The sequence below is a fragment of the Pygocentrus nattereri genome, chromosome 28 (assembly GCF_015220715.1).
Source record: "Pygocentrus nattereri isolate fPygNat1 chromosome 28, fPygNat1.pri, whole genome shotgun sequence".
Classification (NCBI taxonomy): domain Eukaryota; kingdom Metazoa; phylum Chordata; class Actinopteri; order Characiformes; family Serrasalmidae; genus Pygocentrus; species Pygocentrus nattereri.
In genome coordinates, this window is record NC_051238.1 from 10,192,425 (window position 1) to 10,215,368 (window position 22,944).

At 40.4% G+C, this 22,944-nt stretch overlaps 1 protein-coding gene across 1 annotated transcript; it reads left to right on the forward strand.

Moving 5' to 3' along the window:
• The first annotated feature begins 1,308 nt into the window (after positions 1-1,308).
• On the forward strand, positions 1,309-22,567 carry brpf3b (bromodomain and PHD finger containing, 3b). Its single transcript, XM_017716455.2, has 13 exons — positions 1,309-2,036; positions 4,602-6,148; positions 10,071-10,227; positions 10,565-10,696; positions 11,481-11,609; positions 14,328-14,640; positions 16,038-16,316; positions 16,922-17,539; positions 18,142-18,223; positions 18,323-18,417; positions 18,967-19,058; positions 20,138-20,292; positions 21,035-22,567. Exons 2-13 carry the CDS (start codon positions 4,638-4,640, stop codon positions 21,216-21,218), a joined length of 3,747 nt encoding a protein of 1,248 aa, XP_017571944.2. The 5' UTR covers positions 1,309-2,036; positions 4,602-4,637; the 3' UTR covers positions 21,219-22,567.
• Positions 22,568-22,944: the final 377 nt, after the last annotated feature.

Below are 22,944 nucleotides of genomic sequence, written 5' to 3' on the forward strand. Positions count from 1 at the left end.
TCAGATCCATAGCTCTGAGTTGCCTTCTCACAGTGGAAGGATGGACTGTGGATTCTGTCAGATCTAAAGCAGATTGATTTTCTCTCAAAGATGAAAGCTCTAAGTGCTGTTTATCTGATGGGGACAGATTTGGTGGTCTACCAGGTCTTGCGTGGTTGTTAGGAGGCCCATTTTCTCTGCATTTCTGAAACATTTTTTTGAACTTAGGTTTTCAAACTCCACTTATTTCCCTTGGACAAGAACTGTATTTTCTACAACAAAATATATTTAACACAGAAACACAGTTTAAGGCCTTCTGTCTGTAAAGTGTCATTTCAGTCACAGTTAATACTTTTACAGACACCCTGTTTAATGCACTGTTTGAGAATCTACACCCTCATCTGTGAAACAGCTTCACAAGGGGGTGAGGGAGTCACCCAGAAGACACTTACCTAATTGAGGAGCAACTTAGCTCCCTTTAAAATCTGTGGAAGGTGGGCAGGATACTCACCAGCCATAGGCCCAGAGGGAAAACAGTTCAAATGCAAATGAGCCGACTGATTACACAGGCCAAATGGCCTCTTGCTGGACGAGAGGGACGTTAGGACCTGACACAGTGGTGTGAAATGTGGAGGCCTCTCTGTTATTTCCGAACTGACCTGTGTTCAGTACACAACGATGTTTAATCAGTGAATTTCAACACATAATTACGGGCAGAGTTACTTTTGAACCATTCTGCTCTGTGTAGCCTGTTATTCTGCCAGAGCAAGTAAACATATTTTAGTAATATGGTGAATGGTGCTAGTTGAGGCTGTATGATGGAAGAAATATATATTTGTGAATGTTGTTTGTGATGCAGATGCTTTGCAAGGCACATTCTTGGCAAAAGTTTTACTTATATATGATCAAAAAAGGTTAAATTAACCCCTTTTTTGTATGCAGAACGATTAAATGTATTATTTTGGGTTGTCTTGGTTCTGCATATAACCACTGCCTTGAAGAGCCAACTCTTAAAGGTTGTATAAAAAAAAATAAAAAAAGAATAAAGTAATACTTCATGAGTTCCCATAAAAATCTTAAGCTAAAATCAGACACTTATCACAGTTTCTGGTTCTGCTATGGGATGGTACTGAAGCAATATTTTACAGAGGATTTTCTTTTTTATTATTTTTGAAGGCTTATTATACATCACTAAAACTTTAGTTTCTTATAATGTTACTACAGCTCTTTTTCAAAAGGGCCATCTAGCAATACCACAGTCCGTATAACAGTTTGCCAGTCATGTGCATTATGTATAGAAATGTGGTCATTTTTTAATTGATTGCCTTAATTAGAGGGTTTGGAGTTTGTTTATCATAAAAAACTCATGTTTCTCATAACTTGGAAATCCACCTCGTGGTATGCAGCGCCTCTGTGCTACCCGGCCAAATCTCTGACTGCAGCTCGCCAGTTGCCAACCAATAGTTGCAGTTAGTTGAGCTAGCGGGTTGTGGGGAAAGGGCAGCGAAATCCCTGCACCTTTACCACCAACACTGGCAAGGCTGGGCGCCTCAGTGCGTGCCAGAAGAAAGCCGTTACAAATGTCTTGTCCATCAAGCGTTAAATAAATGTGGTGGTCCATGAATTTGTGCGTAAAAGTCGGCTGTGTGGATGGCCTGCTTTTTCTTTTCCTCTGAAGGGGCGTGTTCTCGCTATCTTGACTGAAAGCCCCGTTCTCTGCCTCTGTATCAGCTAGCTGCTATCTAGCCAGGCAACGTCGGTTCATTTTGTAGCTGAAAATAGCCAGCTAGCTACGCTAAACGCTGAACTACGGGCGCAGACCTGAACTTGCGAACTGTTAGCGCAGACGGGGAAATGCCTCGGGCTTCCAGTGAAGACGTTTGTAGGAAGACACCATGAAAGAGTGAGAGGGGCCGGTGGGGGGAGGCTGTTTTTATCGGCGAATTTGACCGGCTTTTCGAGGGGAGAACGCCTCTGCTCTGCTGGCTAAGTTGGCGAGGCTCCGACGAGCGAGAGTGGCTACCCTTGCTTCGGGAGAGTTGCCGTGTTAAACCAAGGTAATCATTTTGTTTACTTGTTGAGGGCGCACTGAACGTTTACCCAGGGCATTTGTACGAGCATTTATCGTCCTCGCTTGCGAAATAAAGTGAGCGAGTCGGTGTCGACAGCGCTACGGTTAGCGAAGAGCTAACGTTAAGCCTGTGTGGAAGGTTTGCTGGGACGAGTTTGTTGTGCGGGATTGGAGGCTAGCTAAGCAAGCTAGCTAAAGTTAGCGACACGGCTAAGTAGAAGCTCGGGATAGTTTATTTTCGGCGGCGTTGTGGCCCAGCAGGGCTTTATTCAGCCGTAGCCGTGTGTGCGGTGCGCTGACATTGCATGTTATTGTGTCAGGAAAGCGGCTCCAAGTTTGAGCCGACAGCCCCGCTGCCATGACTACAGCCCGAAGTTCGGCTAGGACTGTTAACATGGCTGACATTTCGTTCTAGAAATGAGGACGCGTAACCGAACGCTTTATCCGCTCAGCTCGCCGCTCATTGGCTGAAAGGGGGCTCGAGCGGCGTTCCGAGCGCGGTGATTGGCTGATAAAGTGCAGCTACGCTGGGAAGAGAGAAAAACTTCCCGAGCTGTTCGGCGGCGTCTCACTCCGAGGGAGAAATGTTCAAGCAACTTTAAATAACTTCCATGGTTCTCGGCGTGGACATCGGATTTCTTATCGCAGTTTATACCACAACACCCCGCTGCCGTAACCCCGTGTCAGACACGAAAAACAGTGGCGAGTTAAGCGATGAAAAGGCGAAATGCCGGAGGCCTTGTGCATAACATCAAAGTCCCGCCCCCCCCCATAAAAACAGTGTTTACTGGCGAGCTTCCTGAGATTATTCACATAAATCCTTTACTCATTGATCACATTCACTGATGCACTGCATTTGTTATGTGTCCTTGTGTCAGATTGATTTGTGACCGGTTTTTCCTGCATGTGTAGTTATTGTAGATTTTCTTGAAGGGCTGTTCCACCCATTTTTGAAAATTTCTCAGTGTGAACTCAGGCGTTCAGAGGGGTTTGATGTGACAGAGACAGATCTCTTTATAGTGGTGGTGATAGGAACCAGGGGTCATGAAATTTACATCACAAATATAGCCAGTTTCTTATCCATCCGAAACAGTGAAGCTGCACGTGTCGTCCTGAGTTTTGTATGTAATGATGATGGTAAAGCAGTGATCAATCTGAAAACAAGTTCTTGTTTCTTTTCTTGGGACTGTTTTGCCTTATAACAACCTGCATGTATCCCTCTGCCATGAATAGATTAAAACACACACACACACACACACATCTTCTAAACCGCTTATCCTTCTGGGTGGGTGGGGGGGTGCTGGAGCCTATCCCAGCGGTCATTGGGCGTAAGGCAGGACACGTCGCCAGTCCATCACAGGGCAGACAGACAGACACATTCACTCTCTCTCTCTCTCACACACGCAAACTCCACACAGGAAGGACCCTGGTCATGGATTAAAAAAATGAATGAAAATGCGTTTAAACCAAAACTTTAACAATGTGTCAGACGTAAAGCAGCAAATATCTAACCTTATCATGTAATAACAATCTGGGATTCTCTGCTCTCTCAACTGCTACCGCAACCCTATCTGGACTAAGTTGTTAATGATGATGATGATGATCATGTAATAACTTTCTGTGAAGGAGATTTTAGAGGCATTAAACTCTTCTGATGTCTGGTTCCTCTCACCACCACCACTGTGAATGGTTCTGACTGGGTTGTTTGTGTGTTTTTAAGTTGCTACCTTCATCTGAGTCTCTTCTGATTGGTCCAAAACTGCTACTATCTGGGCAGTTCCACTGACATTAGACATTAACTACTGACCACAATCAGAGTTTCAACAAATGAGAATAAATAGTACATAAAAAGCTACAATGGAAGGATAATCTGAATGGCAGGTTTACATTGGAATAGACTCATGTAAACCCACCTGTGCTTCACTTTAGTTTGTGAAGGTCTTCATGATTATTTAATAAGTCAAATAATGTGTTGAAAGTCTGTTTTTCATGTCTGGTCCTGTAGTCTAACAGCAATGCATAGTTTAAAGTCAACCTAAAGGCAGCGTTGACCTTTTCCCTTTGTGTTATGTGCCATATTCAACTTGCCATACTATTCAAAAGGCTAAATTGTTCTTGTTTTCCTGCATTATCTCATATTATTTCATTGAAATGTAAAGTTCACGCCTCAAAAATGTCTTGAGTTTTATTACATCACTGTGCACCAGCAGGCAGGAAAAACTAATACTAACCTATAATATATTTCACCACCAATCATTAAACTACAATGCTCAAAGACCTAGACATCACGATTCACTTGGAAATACATCACAAACCCAAAGGAAAATGCTTTACAATTTCCAGTTCACACTGACCTTCATTTTTTTCTTGTTCACATCTGATTCAGTTTAAAAAGGACTGGATCATTAGCTAATGACATGACCCAGAAGCAGAGTAAACAGGTGAAGAGCAGGTGAACTAAGAACTGGAGATGGAAAAGGAAATGGCTAAATTGTTCATGTATCTGTAATACAAATGTCTTTTTACCTGTGCTTTTATATTCTGTGCGCAGGTCCAGGCTCAGCGTGGCTACGCAGTAAAGGTGCCCATGAGAAAGCCACGCCGGAGGGGGGGTGTGTCCACAGGTTTGGGGGGCAGGAAAGGTGATGCCACCCCTCGAAGTGGTGGAGGTCGGGCATTGGCACAGCCCCGCTCCCCGTCCCCCTACAGGCTCAAAGTTTCACCAACCCGTGAGACCTTGACTTACGCCCAGGCCCAGAAGATGGTGGAGGTGGACCTGGATGGCCGGCTTCACCGGATCAGCATCTTTGACCCTTTGGCCATCATCACAGAGGATGAGATGACTGCACAGGACATCGCGGAGTGCAACAGCAACAAAGAGAACAGCGAGCAGTCATCTGCGACCAGCGTGGCGAGCCCGAGCCGCAGGTCCACCAGCAGTAAAAGCAAAAAGAAAGACTCTAAGAATGCGTACACTTCCTCACAGAACAACTGCTCGAATTCACATGGACAGTCTCACTCGCAGCATAACTGGCACAGTAACCACTGCCCCTTACCCGAGCCCACCTTCAGGGTGCTTGAATCCTTTACACCCACAGAGGCCTCTCCTCTACCCACAGCGTACTACCGCTACATGGAGAAGTCTCCAGAGGAGCTGGAGAATGAGGCAGAGTACGACATGGATGAGGAGGACGAGGCCTGGTTGGAGATGGTGAATGAGAAGCGGACGTCCGAGGGCCAACCAATTGTTTCAGCAGACAACTTCGAGCTGCTGATGGACCGTCTGGAGAAGGAGTCGTTCCTGGAGTCGAGGAGCCAGGCTCCCAATCAGAGCTCCATTGATGAGGACGCTTTCTGCTGCGTGTGCTTAGACGACGAATGCCTTAACAGCAACGTAATCCTCTTCTGTGACATGTGCAACCTGGCTGTGCACCAGGAGTGCTACGGGGTCCCCTATATCCCAGAGGGTCAGTGGCTGTGCCGCTGTTGCCTTCAGTCCCCCTCCCGCCCTGTGGACTGCGTACTGTGCCCCAATAGGGGTGGAGCATTCAAACAGACCAGCGACGGCCGATGGGCTCACGTAGTGTGCGCTATCTGGATCCCTGAGGTGTGTTTCGCAAATACTGTCTTTTTGGAGCCTGTCGAGGGAGTGGACAACATCCCTGCTGCTAGGTGGAAGCTGACATGCTACCTGTGCAAGCAGAAAGGCCATGGGGCGTCCATCCAGTGCCACAATGCCAACTGCTACACGGCCTTCCATGTCACCTGTGCCCAGAGGGCAGGACTCTTCATGAAAATTGACCCGGTGCGAGAAACGACTGTGAATGGGACGACGTTTTCTGTGAAGAAGACAGCGTTCTGCGAGGCACACTCGCCAGCGGACAAAGAGGGCTCAGATGATGAGGAGACTGGGGGGAGGGTGGTGGGTGGACGGGCAAACAGGGGGAGCAGTGCGTACATTCAGACACCCCAGCTGAAGTCAGGAAGGAGCAGTAAGAAGGACGTCAACGTGAAGAGAAAAGGGAAGAAGAATCAAGATGTAACGTCCAGAAAAGTGGCAACACCAGTGGTCACTGTGCCACAGATACCTCCACATAGGTGAGTACCTCAGTATCCACCTGCCTACATTACCAGTGCCTTCACACAGATGATCCCTATCTGCGCTGTAGTCCTGCGATTTCCAGACGTAGTCCTGAAGAACCGCTGTCCTGCATGTTTTAATTTTTTCTCAGTTCCAACTCAAGATAATATAATTATTGTTGTTGTTCATCTTCTTCTTCTTCTTCTTAGTTCTTCTTCTTCTTCTTCTTCTTCTTCTTCTTCTTAGTTCTTCTTCTTCTTCTTCTTCTTCTTCTTCTTCTTCTTCTTAGTTCTTCTTCTTCTTCTTCTTAGTTCTTCTTCTTCTTCTTCTTAGTTCTTCTTCTTCTTCTTCTTCTTCTTCTTCTTCTTCTTCTTCTTCTTCTTCTTCTTCTTCTTCTTCTTCTTCTTCTTCTTCTTAGTTCTTCTTCTTCTTCTTCTTCTTAGTTCTTCTTCTTCTTCTTCTTCTTAGTTCTTCTTCTTCTTCTTCTTCTTCTTAGTTCTTCTTCTTCTTCTTCTTCTTAGTTCTTCTTCTTCTTCTTCTTCTTAGTTCTTCTTAGTTCTTCTTCTTCTTCTTAGTTCTTCTTAGTTCTTCTTAGTTCTTCTTCTTCTTCTTCTTCTTAGTTCTTCTTAGTTCTTCTTCTTCTTCTTAGTTCTTCTTAGTTCTTCTTCTTCTTCTTCTTCTTCTTAGTTCTTCTTAGTTCTTCTTCTTCTTCTTCTTCTTAGTTATTCTTCTTCTTAGTTCTTCTTAGTTCTTCTTCTTCTTCTTCTTCTTCTTAGTTCTTCTTAGTTCTTCTTCTTCTTCTTAGTTCTTCTTAGTTCTTCTTCTTCTTCTTCTTCTTCTTAGTTCTTCTTAGTTCTTCTTCTTCTTCTTCTTCTTAGTTATTCTTCTTCTTAGTTCTTCTTAGTTCTTCTTCTTCTTCTTAGTTATTCTTCTTCTTAGTTCTTCTTCTTCTTCTTAGTTCTTCTTCTTCTTCTTAGTTCTTCTTCTTAGTTCTTCTTCTTCTTCTTCTTCTTAGTTCTTCTTCTTATTCTTAGTTCTTCTTCTTCTTCTTAGTTCTTCTTCTTCTTAGTTCTTCCTCTTAGTTCTTCTTATTACTTCTTATTATTATTAAAATATTACCCCTAGTATATTAACTCTATATATTTGATAGTCAAATTCCTCTGTTAAACTACAATAAAGCACTTAAATAACTTGGAGAGTAATAGAGTTTGGTGTATATACACCACATACTCGAGAGATTAAAAATTGGTATTAATGAATTTTCTTAGGAAGCAAGCAGCTTTCAGATGCCGTAGACTGAATCATTATGATATTGAGATTGATGTGGTCAGTGTTTCCCACAGGCCTGAAACAAACCCGAGGGAAGCTCTGCGTGGGGAGGTTATTTGAATATATGGATTATCAAACTCATAATGGCATTTGTTTAGTTATTCAAGTGTTCAGATTAAGACACCAAATCCTCACAGTTTCCAGTTGACGTTTTGTCCCATTTTAACAACTTCCAAAAAAAGAAATCTTTTGTTGTTATGAGTAAATGGGCACCTCATGGACTAATGATTTAGGTTGTGGAAATAGGCACCAAGAAAAGGTAGTGGTGGTTTGCATCAACGACAGGGTTTGCCCTTGTTTTTTCCTAACAATATAAAATATTTTCTACTTAGAGTTTGTTAAAATGGAAGAAAAAGGAAACTGTACAGTTGTTAAAGATACACTGTCTAATTTTTTGGGATTTGGAGATTTAGAGACCTGTAATGTTGTGCTTTGAATGTTGGCCTTAAGAGTATTCAAAAAGAACTCAGTCAAATCAAAACTAAGTATAGCTTACTTAAACACTGATGCACCTAAAATAGAAAACTACACTTGGGCTGCGTTTTAAAAGTTTGTTGGCCCTAATATTTGGTATCTGTAATGAACCTGCTAGAAACAGATTTTCTGGGGGAATTTTTTAATGAATTTCTATATATTGTCATGATTTCTGTGTAGCCAGACTGACCAGGGGACAATTTTCACGTTGTTTGGGCTAAATTAACACATTAGCACATTTCCAGTGTTTCTCTAGTGTGAGCCAGAGTTGCATTATGCATAACATTATTTGCTCTTTTTAAAAAGCCAGATGTGCATTTTGAAATTATGAATAAGAATTTTATCCCTATTTATGTGACATTAATGAAAAAGTGCTTTATCAAAGTAAGAGGCAATTAACTGTTTAACACGCTAAGTTGTGGAATAGTATGTTGTAACGTTTTCGGATAGACGTCGCAGCAAAATTTAAATGCACTGCACATGTACTTACCTGCTTCACATTATTTACATCATAAAATTGCAGACCTGCCAACCTTTATGCATTTTGTGTCGCAGGTACACATGAAGAAAAACATTAAATTGCCTGAATACGTGTTTAGAGCAAAAATCATCCGATTCCAGTTGTGCACCCTTAGATTTTGAACATGAAAGTGCAACAGTTAACAACTGTATTAAAAATATGGGTAGAAATACTAGCAATCTTAGAAGAAAATATTAAAATGAGCTGGGCAGGATCCTTAAACCTGGATTTGAACCACTGATTTATTTCTCATCTCTTATTTATCTCAGATAAATTTATATTATCTCAGAAATTCTATAAGTATTTTTGCAATAATAATAATAGCAATAATAATAATTTTATTTATATAGCACTTTTCATGTTGTTGGCAATTCAAAGTGCTTTACAGACAGGTTATAAAACATAGTTATAGAAGAGATAATTAGTATTTAATTAGAATCAGAAGAAAATAAAAGATTAAATTACAACAATATTAAACAACAACCACGTGACATTCAGTTTTAGTAAAATGCTAATTTAAAGAGAGATGTTTTTAGGTGCTTCTTAAAAGTGAGCTTGACTGTCTAATAAAAGGTGGAATTGAGTTCCACAGTTTAGAAGCATAATAACTGAAAGAGGCCTCTCCATGTTTTCTGTATTTTACAGAGGGTAGTTTTAGAAGGCCACTATCTGCAGATCTTGGATTACATGCCGGAACATAAACAGACAGACACTCTGTGATATAAGCAGGTGCTAGGTTGTTTTGAGCTTTGAAGACTCGTAGCAGAACCTTGAAATCTATCCTTAATTGATACAGGCAGCCAGTGAAGTTCTTTCAAAACAGAAGTGATGTGATCTCTCTTTTTTTTGTTGTTGTTGTTAGGATGCTGCTGCATTTTGTACGAGTTTTAAGGGATGTATAGTTTTCTTAGGAAGACCAATAAGAAGATCCTTACAGTGGTTGTAACTCTGGTTGTGGCAAATGCATGAACATGTTTCTCTGCGTCGCTCTGAGATCTGAGAACTTTAGCAACGTTTCTCAAATGGTAAAAAGCTACTTTGGTGACTGTGTGGTAAAACATGTGGGGTAAAACAGAGCTCAGAGTCTAAGATCACACCCAGGTTTCTTCAGATTTGATATATGAGGCTAAAGAACTAAGAGGCTAAAGTTTCTCATAAATAATTTTTCTCTGAGTTTCTGTACCATTGATCACTATTTTTCAGTTTTTCATTGATTTAATTGTAGAACATTTTTGCGACATCCACTGAGAAATATCTGACTCACAGCTGGTTAGTCTGTCTACATTGTCTTGATCTTCAGAAGGAATAGAAATGTATAGCTGGGTGTCATCAGCATAGCTATGAAAATTTATACTATGCTTCCTAATAACATCACCTAGAGGTAGCATGTACAAAGAGAAAAGCAAAGGTCCTAAGACTGAACCTTGAGGGGCTCCACAACAAATCTTTTTGATGAATGGTTTCCAAGTGAAACCATGAACTGCCTATTACTGAAATCTGATTTAAAGTGGAGAGGCGGACCCAGCATTCAAGACACTGGATTAAAATCTTCTGGTCAACAGTATTATTTATGTATTTTTGTCTCTAATGTCTGTTATTGTTTTTTTTCCCCACAGATTGAACAAAGTTTTTAAAGGAATTATAATTCAAAAAAAGAATTATTTTATGCAGAGGTTGCACAATTATTGGTTACTGAAGCGTCAGTCTCGCAATGGAGTGCCTCTCATTCGCCGGTTACACTCACATCTGCAGGCCCAGAGGAGTGCAGATCAGGTTTGTTTTTGGACATTTGTGTCTCAGTCTTTGTTGCAAGCACTCTGTACCTCCATGATTGATTGTTCTCCCTTTTTGCACTGGTTAGTTTGGGAGATTTTTCTAAATCATTGTTCTAATCTCTGTGGAGATTGTTCTAAATCAAATAGTTAACATAAGAATATTTGTGTTTGGTAACCTTTACTCACCTTGCCAGGAACTTCATACATCATGTTCCTATCATACAGGTTTGATGTCTTGTGTGTCTTTGAATTGGGTTTCTTTTGTGTGTGTGTGTGTGTGTGTGTGTGTGTGTGTGTGTGTGTGTGTGTGTGTGTGTGTGTGTGTGCGCGTGCAGGCTGAACCAGATGAAAAGGTGAGCGCTGTGAGACAAGAGCTTAAATATTGGCAGAAGTTGAGGCACGACCTAGAACGAGCACGGCTACTGGTTGAGCTCATCCGCAAGAGAGAGAAACTAAAGAGAGAGCAGGTAAAGATGCTGAAAACAGGTTTGTCTTTGGAGCTGAATCAAATGCTGCTTGTAGCTTTTGACCCTAATCTAAATTTGCTCAAGTGTCACTGGAGATACTGATACATTTTTGGGCATCTTTTCCTCCTTACTATAATTCTAGTGTCTCTCTGCATGGCAGAATTTGCAGACAGTCACCTGGCCACACCTTTTCCTATGTATATGAGGCATGAAGCCGTTTTAAACGCCTGGTCATGCAACATTGTTGTACTTGTACACAATTGAAAGAATAGTGCTGCCCTTCCCTCTTTACTAGAGTACAACCAACAGTCCTTTCACTGGGTGGAGTTTGGTATAAACTGACTCAGTAGCTGTTGATTCTTGTCACCTTATAATCATTGTTTTTAAGTGTCACCAACTCATAAGGACCTAACGTTATTGTCAGTTATATTATTGTTTTAAGCATATCATCAAAAAAAAAGATAAGAGTGAAATGGAAGAGCATGTATCAGTTTGACCAATCTCTTAAACTGCTGCACCCGCCGGTTTCAGAATGAAGCAGACAGATTCATTTTCAGATGAATTAGAGGGCATGTGCTCTGTCATCTAGCTAGGCAGAACATGTCTGGAGTTCAGCTGAGAGTATCTTAACAGTACAGTACTTCTGGGAGTCTCTTGAGTTTAGTGAAAAATGTACATAATGTGCTTACTGTCCCTTGCTGTGCTTTAAACAAACACTCTTAACAGCCTTGAATTCAGAGACAGCAAAACTAGACTCTCTGACCTTGTGCTCTGTGCCCTGTAGGTGAAGATTCATCAGGCAGTGATGGAGCTGCAGCTGACTCCTGCTCTGATGCTGCAGCGTTCCACCCTGGAACAGCTGCAGGAGAAAGATGCGGCACAGATCTTTGCACAGCCTGTCGATCTCAAAGAGGTACAGACCAAATGTGCAAGCAGCGTCCTTGTCTCCAAACACAGGTTCTCGCAGATTTTTAAAATGTCTTAAATTAGAGTTTAAGGCCGTGAAATGTCTAAAAACGTCTTATTTTCTAGGTATTAGAGGTATAAATTTAGGGACGTCCAGGCGTCTTTTAATGGATCAGGTATCAGCCTGGTGTAGCTCCAGTGCTTTGATTTGTTTTTGTTGTGAGCCATAAAAAGACATCATCCACAACCTGCAGCAGTACGGTTTGTTTTCAAAAGATAGCAGTTATCCAAGTTATCTAAATGTCTTCAGTCTGAAACCTCCTGGTGGAAAATGAAAGTTGTATTATCTTCAGTACCCGTGTTTGAAATAGCTGCCTAACACAAAATGTGAACGTGCAGCTGTTCTGATCTGTTTTGTGCCATTTGTCATGAGCAGGTAAAAAAATAAAAATAAATTACATTCCTGCCATAATTTTCTCTTGTGAGTCTGAACAGCTTAAAAACTCAACTATTATAGAAATGTTCTGTAGAAAAACAAAAAGTATGTCATTTCTAATTGTACAACCATGCACATAGTAAAAATATCTGGCAGCCACATGATCAAGGAGATCAATAAAACTGGGTCATATTAAACAGGAAGCGAAAATCTTAATAAAAACTTCCAGAATGTCACATTATGCACATGTTAAAAACTGAGTGGAGAATAAATCAGGACATCCCTAATTAAATGATGAGATGAGTCCTAAAGAACAGGTCATTTCATGTATTATTTCAGATTCAGAAGTAGCCAAAACTGTCCTGCTAACGGTTCAGGTCTCACTGGTGAAGAGCTAGAGGACAAAACCGATCAAGTCAGGATCGTGTAGTCTCAAAACATATCTATGAACTTGTTTTGAAAAACGGCAATCCTGATACAGTGTTACAGGCTCTCTGGTGTATAATAATATGACTGAAAGTTATAATCAAGATATTTTTTGCCAATATCGCTCAGAAATTTTGGCTGTGCACTACAGCATTTGAATTGATTTGAAGTGAAGGTCATGATCAGGTTGAAGTGCTTTAATTTACTCTACTTTGGTTGAGCCAGATGGGAGTCAAAGCCTTTTTAAACATAGCTCTCCATTTATTCATGTTCAATACTTTTAAATGGAAGCCGTCATAAAAGCATTTTGTGATGTCGTTTATCATGATAATGGTAAATATCTTCATGTTGCCCACCCCTATGAGTGAGTCAGTTCCGGCCACACTTGCCCATGTCACTGTTTCACAGATGAAGTGTGTTTTTTTCTCAGGAGCAGCTCATTTTGTTTCTTAATTCCATCTCTCTGGTACAGGTTGACAAGTTAGTCTTTCTGTAAGACTTTGTATCAGAACTATACCGTTTTTAATTTACCTTTAAGGAAGTTGTCATCTCACCTTGCTGCTCTTGAAGCTTATCAGTGGTTTGCATCTTGTGGTAAGCCCTCTGTGGTCGCTGGTGCTCTGTATGCCAGCCTTTGACACACATATGTCAAGTGTTCTTGATATTCTTTTTGACCTGTTTAACATTTTTTCTTTTTCATCAACATTTCTTTAAAGTTTCCTCAGGAGGGAAAACAGTGTATTTGTTCCAGCTTTTTTGTAAGTTAAGCCTGAAATAGCAGTCGCTCACACTGTGATGTGCTGTTGTTTGCTGTGTATTTCTTCCTATGGGAGTTGAAGTAGTGTGAGCATGACTTACGGATGTTAGTGTAGTATATTAAAAACAGCTCATTTTAAAGATGAGTAGTTTTTGAAGAAAAACATATTGGATCAAGTACACAAGGTAGCTATAATCAGTATTGGAGGAGAAATCATGTAATCTGTAGTGGTGCATCTAGTGGTACATCTGTAATCAACGCTAGAGCTTTGATAAGGAGGCATGTGCACAAGCATCATTCTGCACGCCAGAAAACAAATTCAAGAGACAATAAGAAACAGTTACTTGCTGCCCCCTGAAATTAAGAAAAAAAAAAAACAATATCGCTGTCTCCAAAATGAATATCGCATATCTCCAAAATTATAAATTTACAGGAGAAGGAAAAAATCTACCTTAGTTTTAATGTAAGCCAATGGAACCAGACTATTTGTCAGGTCAAGTTTAGGCAGTTTTTTGGTCTGTTCTTCATGAATTTTACACAATGTTAAGGGCAACAGGCTTTTAAAATTATGTCAAAAACGAAAAACCTATATCCTGTATGGTTCTTGCAATATAGGTTTAGTATGTAGATGTAGGATATAAAGTTAACGTCCTGCATTTCATGCTCAATCATATTTATGTGTTTGAAAATCTACCGTGCTGGACTGAACACTAATTTAATTAAACGGTCACTGTCCACGTGTTTGCGATACACTTCTATTCATAAGTTCTGTTCATTAATGAATGATGAAGAAATGTAAAATGTATGTATTTTGTTTCAGATTGTTATTCATTGACTGATAATCCCAATGAAACTACAGACTAATAACTCAATTTTATTGTCTTAAGTGAATCAAATTTTCAAAAGACTATAATAATTAAACACAGGGGACCATAACTAATCTAACAGAGCAGCTTTTGTGATGCTAATAATTTGTTTTCATTGTTATCTTCACTTAATTATAATTTGAAACTCACAGTTAAATCAGCACTCCAGCAGGAATGGCTGTCGTCTTTTCTCTGTTTCTCTGCTACTTTGTCACCCAGTGGCATCTGGTTTTGTCTTAGGTACCAGATTATTTGGAATTCATCTCTCAGCCAATGGACTTCTCCACCATGAGGTCAAAGCTGGAGTCACACAAATATCGCACACTCTCGGACCTGGAGGTGGATTTTAACCTCATGATTTCCAACTGCCTTCTCTACAACGCTAAAGACACAGTATTCCACCGGGCCGCAGTGCGTCTTCGGGACCTTGGGGGCGCTATTCTGCGGCACGCGCACAGGCAAGCTCAGAACACTGGGCTGGACCCAGATACAGGCATGCATCTGGCAGAGTCACCGCACAAGAACGACTACTACAGGAGCACGCTGGAGGATGGTGAGTGACTGTGAGCAACACTCACGCTGGGTGTGAATTTAAAAAATCAGGAAAAATCAAGACCTGTCTAAGTTCCACTTTCCTTAAAATATTGCCTAATTTTATGCCTTTGAATATACCACTATTTGAAAACTTGTCATTTTAATACTTTATTACATACACTTATACATATAGGTTTGCATGTTAGAAACTAGACACCAAAAACGTAATTTTAGATGTTACTGCGGCTGAAAGATTTGCCGTTTTTACGTCCAAACTGAAATTTGAAAGAGCTAGAGCTGCATTTTGTATTACAGCCTACATTTTCAACAGCGTTATCTTAAGTTTAAATAGAGAAATTTAACCTAATTACAATCGCCTATAGATGAGTTGGACCAAACAGAGGTCAAAGCTAAGCCTGTCACTGTGAAACATAATCACCTAATCATAATTTGAGATGATGGCAATTATTTAAACTGACTGCAGGCGACGTACACAGTTGTTAGATTGCAGCAAAAAATCTGAATTAGATGTGCTGAGTTTAACAAATACATGCAAGTAAAAGACAGAAGTAAACACATTAATTAAGACATCCTGGGGCTTATGAAAACATGAAAGCTCTAGCTTAGTCCTCTTAACATGTTTACTGGGCAGTGTTGAGTAATGTTTATCCTTTTGTTGGCTATGGAGCTAATTCTTCATGTGCTGGCAGCATGTTCTTTTGGGGGGTGTTATACTTTCACTCTCATAAAAAACATGTAACTTTGCTTAACTCCACATATAATTCTCGGTGACTGTAGACATTTGTGTGACTGTGCACCCCAATATAGATTTGACAGCACAACTAGTGTTAGCTACTAGGTAAGAGTAGCTACGCAGTAAACATGGCTAGCAAGTAAGGTGGCTAATCGGCCAATTTGGCCACTTTAGGCTTGTATTTAATTGTTGCAAATATTGAATGAGAAGACAATTCAAAGATTAATTTCAGTAATTTATTTGACAGTTAATCGTCAGCTAATATTTCATTATTGTAAAAGCCCAAGTCCTGTGTGCTGTGTGACAGTACAACCTCAACTTACTGGCAGTATATTCAGGGTTCAAGGACTAAGGCAGAAAAAGTGGCTATGCTGGTCATCTTGGCCAAGAAAACTGGCCTTAGCCTTCGTATATAGAGAATAGTCTCAATATAAATTGCAGTCACAGTATTGGTCAGAATATTCACTGGTAGATAATTGTTCACCCCTGCATATTACTCAGCTGCGCTCAATGTATGTGACTTTTGTTTTGTTTGAGTTCTGTTTTCAATAGATCTGTTTGTCTCTGATAGATAGTTACATAGGGCTTAGCTCATTTGTTGACTCACTGACCTGTGTGCCTGTCTGTGTGTGCGAATGTGTGTACTTGTGTGTGTTGTACAGTGGACACGTTGCTGGACCCAGAGAACAGGCTGCACATGTCAGCGGAGGATCAGCTAAAGGAACTGCTGGATAAGCTGGACGTGGTGACGTCCATGCGCTCCAGCGGGGCCCGAACCCGCCGCATCAGGCTGCTACGCAAAGAGATCAACAACGTCCGCTACCGCCGGAACTCGCACCTTTCCAACGGAGACGTGAAGGAGGAAGATGAAGATGAAGAGGAGGATGAGGATGACAAAGAGATGGACACTGAAAATAATCTGTCTTCATTCTCCGACAAAGGTGAGATTATATGATACAGTACCTTTCATATCTTTAATTTCCAGTCAAAACAGCCATTAAGTTCAGTTAAGGTGTTCATTTTTCAGCATCAGGAGACAAAGCAGAAAATACATGTTTAACAGAAAATTACACAGAAGCTTCAACAACCTAATATATGTATTTTTTAGTGTTTAGTACATCAGCCTCTTTTCAGGAAACTTGGATTTAGTTTTACAAAGAAATCTGCAGGGATATTTTCCACACAGCCAAAGTTCAGTCTTGGAAGTTGGTTATTTTCTGTTTTTCACAATCCAATCTTCTATCTAATGTCCCCAAAAATATTTTCTGAAAACTTAACTTGTGCCTAACTGCTGTTTTGACAGGATTTTTAAAGGTATATATATCCTGTAAATTGAGGTTGACGTTAATAGTCTTTTGGACAGAATGCAGGAACACATGTTGTTTATTGCAGTAAAACAACATTGCAGTAAGCTACTGCAGTAAGTTGCTGTCATCAGTAAAACATGAAACTTTTTTTGCACATTTTAAAATGCCAACTGCCCTTTACACTGTGATCATTTCATGATTCAGGCACCACACGTTAACTTGTTTTTGTGTTTTTTTAGATGATTGTAAATCTACACCTCCTCCAACCCTGGAGCCCTCGGGCCTGGCCTTATCCCCTCCTCCTGAGGACACTCCCCAGGATCCCCCCACCCTCCGGCCAATGACGGCTGACCCAAAGACCTCCTCGGCTTGCCCTCCTGAAGCCCTCATACTGAACAATGAGAGCCAGGATGTAGAGTCAGAGACAGATGTGGCGTCTCAGAACAGAGCGCAGGACACTCCCCCGGTTTTATCCCCGAGTGAGGGGAAGCTGCTGAATGGTGTTTCAGACACTCAGTCCCCCACCAGGCCCGTCTCTGGAGGAGTGGGTCGCCGCACCTCTGTCCTCTTCAGAAAAGCGAAAAATGGAGCCAAGCTACAGCGCGAAAGAGACAATCAGCTGCAGAATGGGAACGGAGGAGAGAGCAAAGCACCTCCACTTTCCCTCAGCTGCAGCAGCACCCCCACCGTCACCACCTCTGCTACGCCTCTAACTACAAACATCGAGACATCAGCTCAGACATCTCAGCCATCAACACCCCCTCCCTTACTCACCCCAGCCCATCAGGGAGCCCGCAGCCGCAGCACTAGCCCTGAGCGGGAACGGGAGAAGACCCCACCCCGCTCTATAGACTTGGGTAACAACTGATTCCATTATAGTTGCTAGGTTTTGAAATGACTAAGTTGAATACTACTGAAATGAGTGCACAGATTCAGTTAAACGTACACTCATCATTGTCGAACAGGAGGCGTGGCAACCCTGCCACTGCTTGTGCTGTATAGATTTAGATTTAGATAAGAACCTAGAGCCACTCAACTGAACAAGAGACTGAATTGAATTTGTAACTTGTTTACTTATTATAGTGACATTTTTATTATTAGTAGAAGTAGAAGTAGTATTGATGGTTTAATGTTCTATTAATTAATAGTAGATTGATATGTTAATAAAACATTATTAATAATATGTTAGTAATACCCACAATACTATTTTTGTTATTGTTTATAGATGGTTTGGCATTTAAATTGTTATTGTTTGTCCTCTAAAAATAATTTTCATCTCGAAAAAGATAAATACACCACATCTTATTTCTTAAAAGGCTTCTAAATCATGCTATGTGGCTTTCACACAGTTATTTAGTAAATATCTTGAGCTATAAGTCAAACGGAGTTGTGGTTATACATTCATTATTATGTCTTTAAGCTGTACTCATCTCTGAATTCATCCTTTCTGTGTTCACAGCCCTCACAAACGGTTTCAAAAAGCACAAAGATAGTGGCTCAGACTCTGAGAGCAGTCCCTCACCCATACTCAAGAAGGAAATGTAAGGGACTTTCTTACTCGTACTTAGCACTTGATATTTCATTTGATTTTAGTTATATATTGCAAACAGCTATTAATAGTAGATTTTAAATGTTTTTAGCATCTTGCCACCAAAAAAAAGTCGTGGAAAACCTGCTTTGTCCAAAGTACCATTTTTAGAGACTGTTAATGGAGATTCTGACTACACTGGTCCAGGTAAGACAAAATAACTACTGATATTAAACCTTAAAGGGCCCATACATTCTGTTCACTCTCCATTCAATATAGTCAATATATGGACACAGCCTGTTTTTAATTATTTATATTGTGATGTCACAATAACCAGAGTATTTACGTATATTTGCCAGTTTAGCCCCACTAAATGTAGATTTACCAGTTTAGTCCCATCAAAGTCATAAGGAGTGTTTCAAATTGCTTTTTGAATGAAACCCAATACAGGGCAGCCAGTCAGAACCAGAAGTCGTGTGTATGTATGTATGTACATACATAAATCAGTCTTAAAGGCACAGTACAAACACAGCCTGTACAATTGTAAGGATAAAGACATAAAAATTCATGTAAAAATGAATTATGACTTTTCTTTTTGGGACATTAACCCTCATAAATGATGTAAGTGGACTTCAGAGAAAGATAGAAAATATAATAAATATGTATGAAATTGGTCTTTTGATGAGTGAATGCATATTAGGAAAAAAGAAAAAGATGTTTGTAGTGTTCTTAAGTGTGATGTATTCTCTTTCTCAGTGGATATGCTGTCTATAGAGAGTGATGCTGAACTTGAGCCTCTGGATCTGGTATGGGCCAAGTGTAGAGGCTACCCGTCCTACCCTGCTCTGGTGAGAGACGACACTGTACAGCTCTGCATGCCTCGTCACACTTTAACTTCACTGTCCAGCAGTAACTTTGTCTACCGTGTTTATGTCCATTGCAGTTTGAGGAAGGCCACAAAGTTGAAACAGACAAAAGTCTGTTCTACAGTCTCCTGATCTTCCATTTTATTACACAAGTACTGCTATAAGGACACTGAAAGATCAGTTCTGTTTCAGAAAGTAATACACCAGCATTGTTTGGGATCATTATGAAACTTAACCGATAAGTGTTCCAACAAAATATACGAAATAATTAGTGTTAGTACAGATACTGCACATTCAGTGCCAGTTTCCCTGAGCACGGACTAATCCTAGTGCTTATAGTGTTATGGCCAGATTCCCTGACCTAGATTATGCCTAATAGGCCACTGTTTCCCAACCCTGGTTCTGGGGGCCCAGTGCCCTGCACATTTTAGTGCTTTAGCACAGCCACTTTAACTCGATAATGGGTTTTTAATGAGCTGAGTAGCTGGATCAGGTGTGTGGGGACAGGGAAAAAATGTTAAAAATGCAGGGCAGTGGCCTCCAGGACCAGGGCTGAGAAACATTGGCCTAGAATAAACAGAATTTCTAATGGCAAACCCCCAATTAGTCCATGATTAGGTTTAATCCATGTCTAAGAAACAAGCCCTTAGTATGTTAGTATCAAATGTCACCTTTTTCACTTGTTCATGTGTCTGGTCATATTAAGCACGATTCATGTCATCTTAAAAACATAAAAAAGAATAGTTTTCCTGTAATCCTTCATGAATTTGTAATGATAATGATTTTATAAGCCTTTAAAACATCTTCATTTTTTGATTACATCACTATGAAAAGTATTATTAACCAATAATATCATGTCACATCCTCATCCTACCATCCCCACTTATCACTGACAGAAAGATTAGCTGGCTCAGAGACCCTCATGATGTTATATCATTTCTTCTTTATACATGGACTTCTGCTGAACATATTTGCTAGATCTCGGTTTATTCGTCTTTTTCAACAGACCTATAATGTTTGGGGTATTTTTGCTGATTATAAATCAGTTTCTTCTGTGGTAGATCATAGATCCAGACATGCCAGAGGAGGGTCTGCTGCATAATGGAGTGCCTATCCCTGTCCCCCCTACGGATGTGCTGCGGCTTGGAGAGCAGAGGCAGGAGGAGGCTGGCGAGAAACTCTTCCTCATCCTCTTCTTCGACAACAAGCGCACCTGGTAAGAGAAGTGTAGCTGAAAAGAAGTAGAATTAGAGCATAGCCATACCAAAAGATAAATATGTTTTAAATGTAGAGTTCTGTACATGCACTATTAAGAATTTGCACTTTGAAACTTGTAGTCAGTTAAGTTATGAAAAATATTTATGATTCAGTACTTGCTGCTCAAGTTATACACTTTGAATGAGGACTGGAAAAAATGGCCAGCAGATGGTGCTGTTGCACTGAGCCAATTGGTATAGCACGCTGTTCAAAAGCTCTGCTACAGGCTGGCCAAAATGTAGTGTTTTGGCCGCTGACATTGAGTTCTTGCTAACGTTTCGCTACAGACAGCGTTCACTGTTAATGGACCCTTAAAGCCTACTTTAAGCCTTTTGCAACCTCAGCAGGGTCAGGATGTTTCATGTGGAAAGACCAGTAGTTGCTTGCATAAAACATGTTGAGGCCTTAGGTTTTATGTTGTTACATTAGCCATCTGTATAAAATCTCTTCAGGGAAAGAAAGGAGAGGTGTAAAAATGAGAAAAAAACATAACTGTAGATAGAAGTTTAGAACGTAAACATGTCAAATTATGTGGTGTTTTTAAGGAAACAAACAGATCAGACTCCAGGATATGCTCACAAAAACAACTTGTCATGATATTGACTTACTGCTCTACCGTAGTATCATAAGAAGTATTTTGATGACCCCTGAATAGCCATGAATTCCATGAGTGATCATCCTCTTGTTGATACTTGCTGCAGGCAGTGGTTACCTCGGGAGAAGCTGCTCCCGCTGGGCGTGGACGACACCGTGGACAAACTGCGTCTGATGGAAGGCCGGAAGACCAGTATCCGGAAGTCCGTGCAGTTGGCTTACGACCGGGCCATGATCCACCTCAGCCGAGTACGAGGAGACCACGGCTTCGTCGGCTCCAACTTCCTATAGAGCCTCCCCAGCCTCAGCACATTTCAGTACTTGTGTTCATCACTACTACTCAAATACCACTCACACAGGTGGCTGCGTCCCAAACCACTCCCTCTAGTGGACTCGTAGGCTACAATTTAGAGGGCAAAGTCACTCAGTGATGCCCAAATAGTGCTCTGCATGTCTGCACTGGGAAGCACATGGGATGCAGCCCTAGTTTCTCAGATACAGGGAGACATCTGTGAGTCACCCTCATTTCTTTCCAGTGTCAAGGATTGGCAGCCATGAAATAGTTGCTTGGGGTCTTTTTTTTTTTTTACCCCCTTTAGATTTTGGGGGTGGGTGAAGGGGATGCTTTTAAAGAATGAAAGTGCGAGCGCGTGTGGTTTTTAAACTAGTGTCACTTTAAATCTGGTGGTTTTGAGTCCGGAACATCCAAAGGCTCATTGTCGGATAGACGTAGTGGGGTGTCTGTTTTCTGACAATGATTCAGTTAATACGAGTGAGTCAGTGAATCAGCTACTATGTACAAACGTATGAATGAATCACTGCCATTTTCTTATGATAGCTTTTTACTTTTTAATGTTTTACAAACCACTTCTTGTATATTGTAAAGACACTCGTGTATATATCAAATATTTTGTTTTGTTTTTCTTTTTTTTCTTTTTTTGGGGGTGTTTTTGGTCATATGATATGTAATTTAATTTGAATCTTGTTTATTGTGAATTCAATCGCCTGGATGTATGAAGAAATCTGATCTCTCTGTACATATTTGTAAAAAAACAACAAAAGAAGTAAATCAATTCACTGACTTGCTGCAAAGTGTATTCCGCTTGTCATCGATGTCAGTTCGTGTGATTACATTCGTATGTATGTAAAGTATATACATACAGTTTATGTATGATTGGCAGCCAGTTGTCTATGGTTAAATATATATCATTTTTGATACGCAGAAATGTAATTTATTTATGGACCGCAGAGAGATAGAGATAATTAAATTATATATTGGTTGAAGAATTGAATCAGATATCTTATTTAAGATAAACTATTGAATAGGGTTTTACATCGAGATGGGCTTTGTGACTTCAAGGTTTAGTTACGTTAAGCTTTTAAGATGAAATGCTGTAGGGAGGATGTATTGTTCACAAACTGTTAGACAGTAGAAATCCCTTCTGTTCCTGTTTTTGCACCATGGAGCACAGAGCCTTGTATTTATTGTAGAAACTTGAGCTCTAGTACCTGTTTATAGTATGGAGCTGAGAGAAATTTTAAGCTTGTATAAACAGCAGATTTTACCTACTCGCCAAATAACCTGTCTCAAACAGTATTTTCTCATGTGGGGGAAATAAATGTTCTATTGAATCTCTTAATGCTGTTGTCCTCTTGCTTATCCAAAAAGCAGGTAATCTTGCTTGTAGTACCTCATCTGTAGCTGTTAGCATCAAATGTAGGATGCTGACAGCAAAATCTCATTTACACGTGACTCAGAGGTGGGAGTACAAGGCCATGACTTGCCACATACGTTACTTCCTTGATGATTCGGCTTTTTGTGAGCAATAATAAGCTCTACACACAGAAATCAAACTACAAAGTCCAGCAGGCTGAAGGTTCTTCACAAGGGGGTGGTTATTACGCTTGGGTCACTTTTGTGTGTATCTGATAAAGAGGAAACACCAGCAGGATTCCCTGTGATGTACAGAGTTAAGGAGCTTTAATCTTATCACAAGCTTGACCAGGAGATATTTTG

Excerpts from the sequence above, each read along its gene's own strand:
- brpf3b (XM_017716455.2), top strand. The coding sequence starts at position 4,638 with ATGAGAAAGCCACGCCGGAGGGGGGGTGTGTCCACAGGTTTGGGGGGC. Across the intron at positions 6,149-10,070 it reads CCACAGATACCTCCACATAG|ATTGAACAAAGTTTTTAAAG; the intron begins GTGAGTACCTCA and ends TTTTCCCCACAG. Across the intron at positions 20,293-21,034 it reads TTCGACAACAAGCGCACCTG|GCAGTGGTTACCTCGGGAGA; the intron begins GTAAGAGAAGTG and ends TACTTGCTGCAG.